Below are 16,543 nucleotides of genomic sequence, written 5' to 3' on the forward strand. Positions count from 1 at the left end.
TCATTTACAATCTGTGCAGTATGGAGCCCTTGAAACTCTTGCTGTTCTATACCTTACCAGTCTGTCTTACACCAGCTGCTCTACAAATCACCAGGATGTAAACTCATTTTGCACAGAGCACACTTTTACACCTTATTCTGTTTACCCTCTCACAAACCCTCTGAATCTTCAATCTTCTCTAAGATTTCCTGCCTCCTAGGAGAGCAAGACAAACATTACAGCGAGGCAGAGATTTTGGTAGGGTGATTTGTTTTATCCATCACAGAGACACTGAGCGAGAGGGGGAAAAAAAAGAGAGAGTCCTCATCTCCTCTGAGCTCCCAGGTGTAATCCCTCTGTACTGTATGTGCCCTGACCCAGAAACAAGCTGCATTCCCGTGCCACCTAGGAGGCTGGCATTAAAAACACAGCCACCGTCCCCACAGGCACACACGCACTCAGTCCCACCAGGGGATTGTGGGTAGATGAGTTCACCCCACGGCTCCTTGTTCTGTAGTCATTGGAAATGTGTTGTTTGTGGGGTAAACAGAATGGAGCGCTTTAGATGCTGCAGAAAAAGCCCGCTGTTGAATCATCAAAGTGGAAGCTCTCTTTCCTGCTCTCCATCCTTGTCACTCTCTCTCTCTACATCTTCTATCCTTTTGTCCTCATTTCATCGCTTCTTTTATCCTCTTATCTTGTCTCCTCCCTTCTTATGTTTTTTTTTTTTGTATATTTTGTCTCCTCACCAGTCTGGACAGACATGTGCAGTCTCACCACGGGCACCACAAGCCCTTTAAGTGCAAACTGTGCCCCTTTAAATCTGCCTACGTGAGTCGCCTGAAGAGCCACCTGCACAAGGCACACACAGGTAAAAACACACACACGCACACATACATTTAATCACATCTTACAGCTGTATCCATGACTAACAAGGTATTCCCAAGCCGGAATAGCAGCCTCATGTTTATCACCTTCCATATAAAGATACTGTGCTTGATTTAGCTTATGGAGCACAATGGAAGCAGTGGATTATACGGAGAAGCGGCTTTACCTTTAATTGAGTACATTAAAAACACATAATAACACATAAAAAAAGCAGATTATAGCACAAATAGTCCCTGAATTTATAAGATTTGTTCTTTGGGAATATGGTCAGAAACCTTGAGCACGCCACAAAGGTAAACGCACACACTCTGGTTCAATCTGATTTGTCGACAGTGATTTTTTATTTTTTTTGTGGGAGCCAGACAGCAGACAAAAACCCAGACACATTCAAGCAAATGCAGAAAAGCCCCACCTGAGCGATCAATACATGAGCAAAAGAAACAATCTTAAGACTGGAGAACCAGAAAGGCCAATTTTCAGAAGGCATTTAAGTGCTCCCTCAACTGTCTGATTGTAGAGAGCAAGAAACAGGAGCAAGAGATAACTACTGCTGCGGATAATTGTCGCCACTTTTTAGTTGTGATTTATATTTGAAAAATTGAAGTTTGGTGGTTTTGGTACACTTTGTGAAAACAATCAGCGTTACATGTCATCAGTGAATCCTTTAGTGTCTTTGGTTGCCAGTCCAACAAGCTAAAGATAGTAAAGAGGAGCCGCCTGCAGCGATGTGTTCCAAACATGGTTTTGCCGGGGAAGTAGTTTCCTTATTAAATCACGACTGGTAAGAATACGTTTCAGTCCAATCAGATTTGGTTGTAATGGCGCCACTCCTCAGGATGCTGAGTGGACTAAGTTGTTAAGCAAAAATGTTAAGCAGCTACAGGAAGCGAGACGCTGAAAATCACCCATGGGCACATTGAAAAACTACCAACGCTAACACAAATAGTAGCCAAAGCAGCATCATTACTATAGGTGCGTTTCGACAGCAGGAACTTTACCCAGGAACTAGGAACGTTTTGAGGATCCAGGGTCTAAATTTAGATCCGGGGTAGTTAATTTACCCTCTAAAAAAGTCCCTGCTCAGAGGGTAGTACTTTTCAAAGGTCCAGGAACTTTCAGGGCGGGGCCTGCGGTGCTGATCGTTTCTGATTGGTCGAGTACTCGCAGCGTTTTATTTCACCCGCCATGTTTATAAGACTGCAGCTGCAAGCTCGCTGTTATCACCGTGCTTCGAGATCGTTTATCACCGTGCTTTGTGATGGAGTCAGAGAAGAAAGCCTACGACAGATGGACTGATCAAGTTGAATCTCCTCCATGCTAACAGGCTACCTGTAGTGTCGCACAAACGATGATACTGGCCCATTCTTTGCGTTATATGTCATCATCTTTGTCTTATGGTCTTCATCTTCTTCTTACCGCCACCGATTTACTATTATTACTATATGCTATTACTACTATTATTATTTACTACTATTATTACTTTTAGTGCGTCTCCATACGTCATTGGCCTGATTTGCATAATCTTCCTGGGATTTTAGGCCGCTGTGGAAACGCAGACAACGATCGGCCACAGGAACCATTTAGTTCCTTAAAGAGAAGCTCCTGAAACTAAAAGTTCCTGGTACTTTTGGTCGAAAAGCACCTTATTATATCCATAGCTGAATATCCTACACATAATTAGATTTATTAAATGTCACTTCTTCTGTAAGCTGACAGAACAAATGGACAGCTGATACCGGACGTCACTGGGGGGGATCTTTGAAATCGTCCGCATTAGCTTGCTAGCTAGCTAGCTAGCTAGTTTGACTGCTCACTGCTTTTGTCTTCACTGAAAATGGAAAGTAACATTTTATCTCAGCATTTTATCTTCAGCTTCCTCCCTCTTTTGAGACTACATTTTATCTGTCTTTACGTTCAAAGCTTTTTATACTTGCTTTTTATACCAGCAAATTAAAGTCATTTAGCATTAATTGTAGCACTGGTGTTTAGCACTGTAGTGTTACTTTTTGTAGAATAAATAAATCAAAACTTCCAAGTTGCCTGCAAGGAAAATATATATGTGTTGGGGAGAGGATATGACTGACTTTAGTATTTCAAAAGTTCTTGTTTATGTGACAATTAGAGTTTACAAGAAAATCACACTAATTAGTCCAAGGGGAGCACTTAGAGAGTACAAGTTGACATGTTTGTTACAGATCAGCTCAGAGGAGAATTAGCTTTGTTTGTTTTGGAAGATTGCTTTATAATCACTGTGTTTCTTCTCAAGAAATCGTGTAACTCCTAATCTAACCTAAACTGTAAATGACATTAGTAACCAACTTGTTGACTTGTGATCCTTGACTTCATTTCAGGTGAGCAGCACACATACAAGTGCTTGTCGTGCCCCTTCTCCTCTATGACCATCAGCCAGCTGAAGGAGCACTCACTGAGAGACCACGGCGAGGCTCTGACCCTGCCCAAACTCCGGGCCGCTACCCAGGCTGCCCACATCGCCCCCAGGCCCTCCCGGCTGCCCAGTAACACAGAGCAGACTCCCCTGGCCCCAGATGGTAAGAGATCCTGCTGAAAGTCATTTAAATAAATAAAAGATCATATGATAGGCTGGTCAAGCCAGATTTTTAAAAAACCCTCAAACCAATTAAATCTAATACACAAAATGCTTATCATATTGTCTAGATAGTGAGTAATTTCATTGTTTTTATACATATGATTTTTAATTACAATTTTTCCTCTGTGAAATATTGGAAAATACTGACAGATAGTCATCATGATTCTCCACAACCAAGAGATGTACTACTTTAGGTTACAGCAATCGTCGCACCGATTGCAGGTTCGACTCCCAGTCTGGTGGGACTACCGTTTTTGGCGAGGCAATGGCTCAGAGCGGTACAGAATCCAAAAAATATGATAAGAATATTCTGATGGATCGTCTAAAAAATCAGGTCTGCAGTCTACATTTCAAACCTGACGATTTTGAGCCATGACATCAGAGGCGGGCGTCTTAGATTGAGGAAGTGTAGTTTAGCGAGCTCCCTGGCCTCCGCCAGATGACGCGTTTTACATAGTCTGGCGGAGGTTTTCCAGGGCCCATTGGAGAAGTGGATAGCGTCCTCCAAAGGCACAGAGCCAAATTGCATTTATTTTCTACCATAATGGCATTAGCTCGCCATAATAGCATGATAGCATGATACGAACTGGCCCTTTAAGATTTTCATAATTATAGTTATACTATAAAGGAAAACTTCAAATCCATTTAAAAATCCTCACTATTAAAAAGTGATAATTTCTGCTTTAAAAATGATTAAATCAATTATTGAAGTAGTTGCAGATTAACTTCCTGTAAACAAGCCGACTCATCATTGCAGCTTTATCATGTATAAAGAAGAAGAAGACATACTTTATTAATCACAGAGGGGAAATTAAATGTTTCACTCTGTTAGCACAAACATGCTATGCTGAAATACACACATGCACAAACAGGACATGGGCATGTTTTAATGGAGAGATGGCAGAGGGAGGGCTGCACATGGATATGCAGTCCTTGCTTAAGGGCACCTCTCCAGCTATCAGCCCCAATTCCATGGTTGGTCCATACCTGGACTTGAACCGGCCACCCTCTGGTTCCCAAGCCAAGTCCCTACAAACTGAGCTACCGTCGTCCCCGCACAATACATGTTCTTAGGAAAGAAAAAGAAAGCATGAGCACAACATAAACATCATTTTTCTTTTACATTATAAACTTAAAATACATTGCTGGATTAAAACTGTACATATTCTGGGCCATTTCATCCCAGAGCACATTAGAAGTGCTATAAATATGGAGTATCAGCAGTAAGCATCAACAACCCTGTGTTACAGTGTCACAGACTAGATGATATTGTTATAAGATTTCAGGAGCTAACTGCTAGACGGTCTTTAATTTTGATCACGACACCCTTCTTAACTGAATCCCTCGATCAAAGGGACTGCTCCACTGTAGGTCGGCGTAGCAGCAAATGCCGTGTTGTAGGTGTTTCAGAGGCTGTGCAGCCGCCGCTCTAGCTCGCAGACTGTTCTTGGCAGCAGCTGTCACCTTGCTGCTGGAGCTGAGGAATCTTCCCTGGAGCTGAAGCCGGGCTGCATTCCTCAACGCACCAACCACCACCGTCAGCTGTGCCCTACCAAGACAAGTGAAGCATTGAGAGAGAGCGGAGCTGACATATTGGATGTCTCTCTACCGTGCCAAAGCAGCTACCTTCAGCTGAATGTCCAGAATGAAAGTCCAAACGCAGAGGAATAGAGAGACTGTTAGGACTAGGTTAACGTTAGAAACACTCTAATTAGCGATGATGTTAACTTGGATTTCCATTTTTAATAGTTACACCTGCACCTGCCAAAAACTGTGATTATAAAGCCAGGTTTTTTTTCCAACTCTGACCACGTCCCGTCTTTTTTTAAGTCATCTTTGAAATATCTTCAGGATGCCCTTCTCCTCCCCTGTCTTCTCCAACTCCTCACAGAAGCATCTCACCACTCATTTATGCAGTGTTATAGACAGTTTTGGCCGTTAATCCATTCAAGAAGACACATCCCCGCCTCGTGACAGAATTTGCTATCTCATCCCCACAATGCAGACTGGATATTAAAAGCATGAATCAACTGTGGCATTGTTTGATTCGTATGAATTCCTCTGCCTCCTCTGCACAAGTGAGAAATTGGATCTCAAGCATTTTTATAAAGTAAAAGTTTTTTTTCCTCCCATGCTTGCTCGTATCCGCGCGACTGCTGAATGAGGCATTTTTCACATGGATAGATATTCTATTAGTGTCACTGTGGTTTATTTATTGATGTGTCGGAGGCTCAAAGTAGGGCGAGAAGATGAGCTTGCTCACTGATATTATAGACTCTTGAGAAAAGGAATGAGGTGGAAGAGAAGTAGGGGACAAATGATGACTCTCATAGTTATACGTCTGTTAGGAGGGGCGATATTTGTCTCCTTCAGAGAGGAAAGGATCAGCTGTCTTCTGACGGTCTTTTATTAAAACCTTATGTACTGTTTACGCAATATATGCATTTTATTCCTCCCCGCTGGCAGTGATGGTTTTGGGTTTTCAGTCTGTAGACACATACGTCCGTCCTGTTGTCCTGAACTTATATCTCAGGAAATCCAGGAGGAAATTTTATTTAAATCCGGCACATTTGTCCACTTACTCTCAAGGACGAACGCTGGAAGGATCAAGTCAAGGTCACTCTGACCTCAAACAACATGTTTTTAGGCTCTAATTATAACACAACATTGAACAAATGTCTTATAGGATCAAATTAAATGAAATAGTGTTTACCACACATTAATGCCTGTGTACAGGGGTCTGTATGCCCCTTTCTCTTGAAAGCAAAACTTGGATTGAAAGATGAATTCTGGTGGTCAAAGGGCAAGGTCACTATGACCTCCAGTTCGTCCCGTACTTGATAATGTATCTCCAACAGTCATTTGTACTCTGTAAAAAGACTCTCTGGATGTCAACAGCTCGATATAATTCACTGGAGACATACATTTCAATCCATCCATCCTTTGTGTCATTGGGCGAGAGGACTGATCGGCAGTCAATCACAGGCCTGACACATAGTTTAGAGTCACCAATGAACCTCATGAGCATGTCTTTGGACTGTGTGAGGAGAGAACCAAACATGCACAGGGAGAACATGCAAACTCAGACAGAAAGGCCTCCTACGTCCAAACCGGGATTTGAACCAGGAACTTTCTAGCTTTGAGACCACAGTGCTAACTACTGCACCGCTGTGCAGCCTTACTTACTCAAAATGTACTTAAAATGCCAAAAAAAGAAACGTAATCCCAATAACTTTGTATTATTTTCCTTAAAAGTTTTCACTGATTATATTCTATGAGTCTGGACAGAGAAGGAGGTTAAGTGTAACCTCACAGGTCGGCAGAGGAAACAACCACAGGGTGGTAATTCTTTTCTTTTGAAAGACATAATCAATCTGACATCTCTCACTGATAGGACGGACAAGGCAGATTCATCGATTTGGAAAACATACATAAAATAGGCAAAACTGTGCACTGTGAATAATCTTTACAGCAGAGGTAGTCCGAAGTACAAGTGCAAATAGAACAAAGAAAAACACTCAAAATTAAAGTTTAAATTTCTTTAAATTTGTCTGCCCCTCTCTAAGATCCATCCTATCTGGAGCCAGCGGATGTTCGTCAGCAGCTTAGTCATTACCAGCTGGCCTCCCGCAGTCAAATGTCTTCCGGCTCAACACCTGGTGGCTCAACGGTGGCTGACAATCGACCAGACGGCGTCCTCACTTGCGAGTTCTGCGAGTTCAGCTCCGGATACATGCAGAGCCTGCGTCGGCACTACAGAGACCGCCACGGTGGCAAGAAGCTGTTCAAGTGCAAAGACTGTTCCTTCTTCACCTGCTACAAGTAAGGATTCGTGTAAAAAGTAACAGTGAAGTGTATCCCAAGGAGAATAAACACCGGATAAATCTATCCTCCTTTCTGTCTCTGAATCGTCCTCAGGAATACTTTCACCATGCACACGGAGGCTGGTCACAACAACAATGCACCTGACGACCTTCCAAAAGACCTGCGCTGCCCTCTCTGCCTCTACCACACCAAACACAAGAGCAATATGATCGACCACATTGTCCTGCACAGAGGTACACATGATGCAAAATACAACCAGGGACATAGTTACCTTTCAGGACATTTACATGACAAGCTCGAGCTTTGCTGAAAGACTGGAAACAGGGGTATAAGTCCTCCTAAATTAGCCACAGATAGTGTATTAGCGTTACTATTGGATTTTATTTTGATTTGATAGTCAGCAAAGTGGCCTTGAAGCCATATTGACATCAGTTTGTCAACAATTCCTGTACTTCTTTTCACCAGGTTGGCGACACCTACACTGTAAGAAAATACAGTTATTACTTCTTACAAGTGAGCGGCTAATGTTAGCATTTTTTCATGTCGCGAAAGTCACGTAGCCTTCAGTTAAATCACCATTTGTCATTTATGCACTTCAAAATATGTGAATAGGAACATGTTCTCAGTACATATGGGCAGATTTTTTAACATTCTTAGACAGCAAGATAACCTGTTTCCCCCTTAATGCTAAGCTAAGCTAACTGTCTCTAACTCTCTCTAATGGGCGCTGCCATTTTGCAATGGTGATGTCATTTGGAGCCAGAGTCTGCGCAGTAGAGATCGGCAGGTGGAGCAACTTCCACTAACCAAAACACACACTTAACTTACGGAAAAAACATCAAAGATGTCGGCACACGTCGGCGTGTTTAACAGCAGAACAGCTTCTTGTGTTGGTCTGAAGCAGACGTTCACAGATATGTAAACTTCATTGACTGTAGTGATTGTTTTAGTTACGTCTCCTCTCACCGATCCTCCCCTACTCTGCTAATCGGGAACAGATCGGCTGCAGGAGCCGTATTTGTTAACAGAGCTGTCAATCATCCTTTTTACAGCATCAAATAACTAACTAAAAATAAAGTTGTCAGAAAAATGAACACTTGGATGTAAATCAGCATGATAAGAACTAACTATAATGACATAAACCATGTTTGAGAAACATTTATTTGGCTTGTATTTTGATTTTATAGTTTGACTCATGTCCCATCTGTTAACATGGAGGAGGCGGGCTTTATAACCTATACTGCAGCCAGTCAGCAGGGGGCGCTCCAAATGTTTTGGCTTCACTTTCAGGGAGCTGTCATGTCGTCCATCTTTTTATACAGTCTATGATAAACACGACTAAATACATTTCCACAAATTAAACCCCGTCATAGGTAAATAAAAACCTCACAACCCTACACTTGGCAGTTGTAATGTTGTGTGACTAAATGGTTTAAGGAAGTTCTACAAATCAAGGGCTTATCAAATACACACATTAGAACGTGTATATGTGACAAATGTCATGTGATACCTCTCCTGCACCCCCACATCTCCTCTTTCCAGTCTCGCTGTTCTTCTCCCCTGCTCTACCATTACTTCCCTTCCTCTTCTCCTACGTTATAATCCTCATCACTCTCTCCTCTATCTCCCTCAGAGGAGCGCGTGGGTCCGCTGGAGGTCAGCCGCTCCAAGCTGTCACGCCACCTTCAGGGACTGGTGTTCCGTTGCCACAAATGCACCTTCACATGCTCCAGCGACCAGGCGCTGCAGCTGCACCTGCAGAAGCACGCTGAGATCAAACCGTACCAGTGCCAGCTCTGTTACTATGACAGCAGTCGGCGGAGCCAGCTAGAGGAGCATCTACGCCTTGAGCACAAGGTCAGACTCAGTCCGAATATGAAGCACATGAAGTTTTGTGTAACTACCCTTAAATTGATTTACCTTATGCAAGCAGGAAGCAGTGACGACTGTGAACAGTGGCCTCATTTGGATGAGAGTTATATTCAGCATGGTTTACTTACAAGAAGGGGTTTTAATAATCTGCGTAATGGCTGTAACATGAGATGTTTACAGCTTAAACACTCATTCAATTAATTCCATAAAGCCCATGCTGTTTTTATGGGAGATAATCAGAAGGCCTGGGCCAATAAACTGTGTGTATTCCCACAGTGTCAGGATGTTATAACAAATCAAATTTAAAACTTCTAAATTAGACGGGTTAGCAGTAATCAGCTGCTGGAAAGAATACAAAAAATTATAATAATAAAAAGTATCCTGAAAGGATTTGATTCTTAGGCCTGATATACTTGCTTTTTAACCACAAACGGCTGCGTCATGAACGTAATTATTCACATACTTTTCACATTCACATACTTGTCTATGCACTACGCGTGTTACTGGAGGATACCTCTAGAGGGCGCACCAGAGAGCTCAGGCTGTATGCAACTGCCGTATGTGCGGGATGTAAACAACAGAGATGGCGACACTCAAGGAGGTTACTGCTATGTTACTTCTGAGATCAGGGCAGAAAAAAGCGAAAGCTTTTGCGTGTTTGGTGGACAGAACAGGCCGTCACACTCTGTGCACGGACGTAACGGCCCCAGACTTGTTTTCATTTAGTTTTGCAGATTTCCCCGCAACTTCTTCTGTCACCTATGGCAAGCCGTTTTAACATTTAATAGCTAGACTGGATATGTATTGCAGATATCTGTAATTCAATTCCTCCTTGTCAAAAAGAACATTTCAGATATCCACAATGACATTCTTCCTATCCACAATTGTCATTTCAGATATCCACAACGCCATTCTTCCTAGGACAAATGACGTCACTTTTGCCATTCATGTGTATTGGGCTTTCAATTTCAGATATCCACAATTACATTCTGGATATCTAGAATGAACATTCTGGATATCTGCAATAGAATTCTTACTAGGAAAAACTCCCATTTCAGATATCTTCAATTCAATTGTTACTAGTCATAATTTTCATTTCAGATATCCAAAATGAAAAACTATTCCAGATATCCAGAATGTAATTTTGAATATCCAAAATACATTGTGACTAGTAAAAATGTCATTATGGATATCCAGAATTCATATTATGACTAGTAAAAATGTAATTTCAGATATCTACGATTAGGATTATGACTAGAAACAATACAATTGCAGATATCCATAAAAGTATTGTTGATATCTGTTGACGGGTAGACAGGACGCCATTTTATGAAATGAAAATTATGACTAGTAACAATTGGATTGAAGATATCTGAAATGGGAGTTTTTCCTAGTAAGAATTCTATTGCAGATATCCAGAATGTTCATTCTAGATATCCAGAATGTAATTGTGGATATCTGAAATTGAAAGCCCAATACACATGAATGGCAAAAGTGACGTCATTTGTCCTAGGAAGAATGGCGTTGTGGATATCTGAAATGACAATTGTGGATAGGAAGAATGTCATTGTGGATATCTGAAATGTTCTTTTTGACTAGGAGGAATTGAATTACAGATATCTGCAATACATATCCAGTCTAGCTATTAAATGTTAAAACGGCCACTTATACTTTTTAAGGATTTTTAGATATCTTAAATTTAGTTTTGACTAGTACAATCAAAGTTGTAGATATCTTGAAATACAATTTCTACTAGTAAGAATGTTATTGCGGGTATCTTTAATTACCATTCTGACTAGTGAGAATACAATTTTGACTAGGAGAAATGCTATTATGGCTATCTAAAATGTAATTACAGATAGGAGCGTGGTTCGATTAAATGTTAAAACGGCTTGCCATAGTCACCTGAACTTATCTGACAGGCATGTTTGTCGCTGTGTAGCGACAATGACACATTGAACAGATGTGGATAATTGCGGATTTGGTCAACCTCTGTCTCTACAGAGGGGATGTATCTACTGTCTCTACCGTTCTTGTTCATACTGCATCTCGCGTGCAAGTAGCGTTTCAGCGAATTTTTGAGGACGTGAACAGCTGACGCTCCAAGCGGCAGCCATCATGCGCACGCGAACGAGTCGTTAAAAGCAAGTATATCTCCAGCTTTAGACATCCAGAACTTAAAAAGTACCAATATTTTTTTTAAAGAAAGAATGTTTAGAACCAGGCGATAAAAATAGTTCCTCTACGTGTAAAATATAAACACCTTAAGAATAGTAGCACTTGACAAGACAACTTATTAGATAACGACCATGACTTGTATTCACATGTGTAAGTGATGCCAGGTGGGAAGAGTAAGAAGTAGGGAAAGGTTGTTTATTTAGTGATTTAAGATTCAGTTTCTTGCACTATTGCCCAAAAAGCTTTTTCCTTAAAACTTGTGAAATGAAATTAAAATAATAAATAGTTTCAACATCAGTTATTACTCTACTCCCCAGGGACTACCAGTGAAAACAGTTTTATGTTAACCCCCTGTCAGTGTTTCCCTTGCAACTCCAGTTGTTTTGTATGTGGTATAAGGTACATGGTTTCAACGTGTAATAAACCTTATCAGATTAGAAATTTAGAAATGCTATTTACACTGGACGACACAGTAAGTAAAGTATGTCAACTGTCTTATGACTTCTCCTTAAAGTGACCACACAGAGTGGACTTATTTTAAAACAACAGGACAGCTATCAAGGCTCATGATGCTAAAATTAAACTCAATGCTGCGCCTGAACAGATAAGAAGATAAAAATATCAGCAGGATTCCTTCTGAAGGGTATAGTGGAAAAAGATGGCTGTGCATACTTATCAGATTGCTCACGATTTGGTATCTTCTTACAACAACCAGAAGAGAAGGGTTTCATCTCTGAGTCTCCTGTTATAGGGATAACTCATGATATGATGTGAGAAAGAGTAATGGATGGATTGATGGATGTTTAGTTGCAATTCGCTCTATAAAAGAAGAAGAAATGGAGACCTGAACACATAAGTGAGGCTGAGTTTAAATGTAGTTCCTCTTTTAAGTTGTTGATGTTTTTTAAGCGTGAAAAAAGGGAGATCTGCAAGATAGGTCTGTTCAAACAAAACCCGCTGAACCAGTCAGATTAACACCTCATGTTTCTGATCAGGTCATCCGTAACTTTGAGCTGATGGGTCGAGTCAACCTGGACCAGCTGGAGATGATAAAGGAACTCGGGAGCAGCGCAGAGGAGGAGGAAGAGGAAGAGGAGGACGAGGAGGAGGAGGAAGAAATGATGGAGATGGTGGCGGATGGGACATTAGCTGCTGCAGTGGAGGACGACGAGGACGAAGGGATGGATATGATGGAGAATATTGTGAAGGAGCAAAGAGAGCTGGATGACGAAGACATAGAGGACAACATCAAGCAGGAAGAGGAGGAGGAGGAGGAAGAGGAAATTAAGGAGGTGGAGGAAGAGAGGCCTGCCCTGCAAGGTAAATACAGACAAAGTGATGTTTGTTGCTCTCTCTGTGCTTTGAAGTAAGAAAACACACATACGTCAGGACTATTTTTCACCTTGGAAATTAAATACATGTCCTTTTCACTGTGATTTAGCTATTCTTCATGAGCCGAGTTCTGCTCCTAAAATACTCAAGGTCTCATTGTAATTCTGGACTGATTTTCTCATTTCATTCTTCTACATTTTAATTCACTGAGTGTACTTGACTCATATTGGTTGCTCACTGAAGGAAAAAGTAGATTTGATAGCAGAATATTACTAATCATTTCTGCTCCACGGACGAGACAACAATCATTTCTTAAAGAGAAACTTGCAGGTTGGAGACCCCAGTGAAGCAATGTGTACGTTTACTTACACTTCCTCATGTTCCGTCACATCTGGTTGTCTGTTTTGATGCGGGAGTCCTGCCGATTCATGACGGGTTAAACATCTTTAAACATTAAAATATGCATCTAAATGCCCGTCTTGTCAGTGAAGATGAAGAAATTCGACACGCTAATCTCCGCCCCCTCTCCGGCGCGATGCTATGAGCGCATTGAATATCTAGCCGCTGTCGCTTAAATGCAGAAGAACAACATACAACAGCAAAGTTGTTCTTTGTCTCATGCAAGATGCAGCAACACTGGCACGACAGCGAGGTGAGAGAGCTTCTCCTGATCCGAGGGGAAGAAGAAATAAGGCGACAGGTTTCTGCCGCGTTTGTGACGTCAGATGGTCCACTGTGCGGGTCTGAAAAACCTGCGTCAACACGCTAATTTTTGTGGGAAGGGGGTGTAAGCATTCATCTCGCATCACAACAGTTTATCACATACCACAGGCTATAACAAATTATGAGTAGTAGCAAGTGGGAGCATTAATACTTACCCGTTACAGTTACTAATGGGCGAGTGTCGGCTTGTATCAGCTGTATTTCGTATTGCCTTCTATAATGGTAGCGGTGATGGTTTTAAGGTGCCACTGCGGTGTGAGAGAGAGAGAAAGAGACAGAGAGGGAGAGAGAGAGCAGTGACAGCTTCCTGATAAACTTGTTTGATAGGTGCTTGTGTATCCCGTAGGGAAGTCCCTGCACAAAACACACCCAGGCAGGAAAGCTCGCTTCGTTCCTCTCCCTGTCTGGAAACGGCAGCTTTATGTCCCATCAAGCTAGAATTTGTGCAACCGGCACAAATGCAAAAATTAACCATCCATTAACAATAAGAACTGGTGAAACGCAATGTTCGACTACCAAAAGTAGTACCTACACAATACGGTATTACCGCTCAGACTCACTGCCACCTACTTCTGCACGTTGAGCTCAGGCAGAGTTGGACACCGCAAGTACCTCTTGTGACGCCATGTTGACGCTTTACTGAAAACAGCCACTTTTTCCTCTCATTTTGTGCCCTTATGTCTTGAAAATAATGTGACATTAAGGATTAACAGCCATTTTCAGACAAGATTGAGTATTAAGGTAGCAACCTGCAAACTGCTCTTTCAGCGCTTACTCTGTGATGGATGTTTAAGTATGAACGGACTACTCATTGCCAACTAATCAATAAATTACAGCAATATGTATATCTGTGTTTTTTTAATAGTGTCACCAACAGGAAATAAACACTTTGCAATCACTGTATTCTCATCATTTAAACTCTATTTCCCAGAGGTCCTTGCGTCCCCCACCAGCAGCACCAGCAGCAGCTCTGGGCCAAGCGGCGCAGAGAAGCGTCTCCCTTGTGAGTTCTGTGGCCGCTGCTTCACCAACAGCCTCGAGTGGGAACGGCACGTCCTTCGACATGGCATGTTAGTAATTTCTTTTTCTGTCTTCCTCTCTGTCTCTTTGTGTCAGAGCTTTTGTGCTCTCCTTCGAGTACACCATAAGCCACCATGGTCCTGGCTACCAGTCTTTCTGGTCTTTGTGTAAACAATATGGTCCTTTAAGGTAGAAAAGGCATCCAGACAAACATCCAGTGAGTAATCTCTCTTAAAGCTGTACTGCAAGGAACAGTGTTAAGCCTAGTAGCGCTTCATGGATTGTCATGAAATTTGGGGCAGACTTTCATGGTGTAGTGCCTCATTAAAACCAGGTTTGCAACCAAAACAGGTAGATTTAAGAGTTAAGATTTGCCCATGGATCAGAAAACAGGCAGAAATCAGGTAATGGGAGGAATGCAGGGGTTACTGTAGGGCAGGTAGGTTGGATCTTTAAGGAGAACTGGAGGAACTCTTTAAGGAGCTTTGGGTGGTGGGTCCCATTTATTCCAATATAAGCTGCTAGAAGTGGCACGCTGCCAAAACTGTCTGTTAGATTACCCAGATCTTCGGGATAGCTTCTGCTATTTGGTCCATAGAGCAAATGCAATAGCTTTTGCTTTAGGCCCACTTCCCGGACCCCCCTTTGCTCTGATGCTTTATGCCGCGGAAAATAATTCTGGATTTTGCTGTTAGTGACTAAAGAACCTGAGGAGGAGGTTTTTGGTAATGCTTTATATTAAGGTCCTTGTAATAAGCGTTAATAGGTAATAAGACCCTTATAAGACATTATAAGATGCTTAATAACATTAAATATTTGTTAGTAAGACTATGTAAGTGTTAATAATAGTATATAATCATGTTTGTTCTTAGATTATAAGACATTTATAAGCACTTGTAAACAATTTATAGAAGCTTAAGAGCGTTAATAAAAGCCTTATAAGTTGTTATAACTGTTTATCATTTGCTGAGTCCTAGTCACTTACTTATAAGCTTTATAGTTGCTTTATTGAGATAATACATACTTTATTATGCAGTAATTAGCAAATAACTATGCGCTTATTAACAGTTAATTATGCTTTTTTTGCCGCTACTGGAGAACCGTGCCCTATTTAGGTTAATAAACCCTTTATTATGAACGTATTTAGTCTTTTTAACACATTTAATGTTGATAAGCATCTTTTAAGGACTTATAAGGGTCTTTTACCTATAAACCATCTTTTATTAGCCTGTGTGCATAACGAGACGGTACGGTTGTAATTACATCATTTGGTCACTATGTCAAATTGGCTTCAAGCCTTGCCCACGTCTTGGGAGCGTGGGCCGGAAGGACTGGCAGGATCTGAAATGACAGAAAGTGATGAAAAAGGCAGACAGCAGACAGTGGCTCCAGAATCGGGCTGACATTGTGATATGTGATCCCCAGAGGATGTATCCTAATGATTTTGGCAGTTGCCCAACATTTTATCTAGCAACACCATGAGGTTGACATTTATGATCTTGATTTCTGTTGGAGAGTCAAAAAATTCAGATCAGACATTAATTTCCCCAAAGAATTAATTGTTTTGCTATCCTCTTTTTCTCCGGCACCATCATTATGTCAGACTCACAAAACGTCCCATTCTTTGTTTTTCAATTTCCCAGTTTGCAATCAATAAAGTGCATCTATCATCATTGAGCAAAGCACCGAAGGCACCGGGCGCATGTCCGTGTGCAGCCCCCTCACTCTGACATCTCCCCTATAATACATGTCCATAGGGTCCTTTTTGTGCATGTGTGCATTTCAGGCCTACGTTTGTGTAGCATGTTTATAATAATGGGAATAAATTAAGTATATATATTTTTTCTTCTTCTAGGCTGTATTTTGCGTTTAGTCTAATTAGCAAATGTTAGCATGCTGATATCTAAGCTAAGATGCTAAAACCTAAAAGGTCTAAAACATACCTCCTCATCAACATGTTCACTGTGAGCATTGTACTGTACATCTGCATACTTAAAGGGGAGGTATTTTACTAATTTCAAGCTTCATATTTCACTCTGTGATACCTGTGGAGTAGCTTAGCATAATTTACAGTTTAGAAAACTCAGGCCCTCATACAGCCCCTGCCTGAAACGACTC

General features: G+C 41.4%; 1 protein-coding gene across 3 annotated transcripts in view; it reads left to right on the forward strand.

Annotated features, from left to right (window-relative positions):
* Positions 1 to 16,543, forward strand: part of znf462 (zinc finger protein 462) — a 56,292-nt gene that overhangs the window by 34,652 nt on the left and 5,097 nt on the right. For all 3 annotated transcript variants that reach the window (XM_069673124.1, XM_069673127.1, XM_069673125.1), the window contains exons 6-12: positions 732 to 850; positions 3,219 to 3,416; positions 7,042 to 7,297; positions 7,394 to 7,533; positions 8,934 to 9,157; positions 12,346 to 12,670; positions 14,337 to 14,475. In XM_069673124.1, the coding sequence (XP_069529225.1) occupies positions 732 to 850; positions 3,219 to 3,416; positions 7,042 to 7,297; positions 7,394 to 7,533; positions 8,934 to 9,157; positions 12,346 to 12,670; positions 14,337 to 14,475 (1,401 nt within the window). The remainder of the gene's footprint in view (positions 1 to 731; positions 851 to 3,218; positions 3,417 to 7,041; positions 7,298 to 7,393; positions 7,534 to 8,933; positions 9,158 to 12,345; positions 12,671 to 14,336; positions 14,476 to 16,543) is intronic.

This window comes from Semicossyphus pulcher, unplaced genomic scaffold (genome assembly GCF_022749685.1).
Source record: "Semicossyphus pulcher isolate SPU_LCO1_2020_fin unplaced genomic scaffold, fSemPul1.0.p SCAF_22, whole genome shotgun sequence".
In the NCBI taxonomy this organism is placed as follows: domain Eukaryota; kingdom Metazoa; phylum Chordata; class Actinopteri; order Labriformes; family Labridae; genus Semicossyphus; species Semicossyphus pulcher.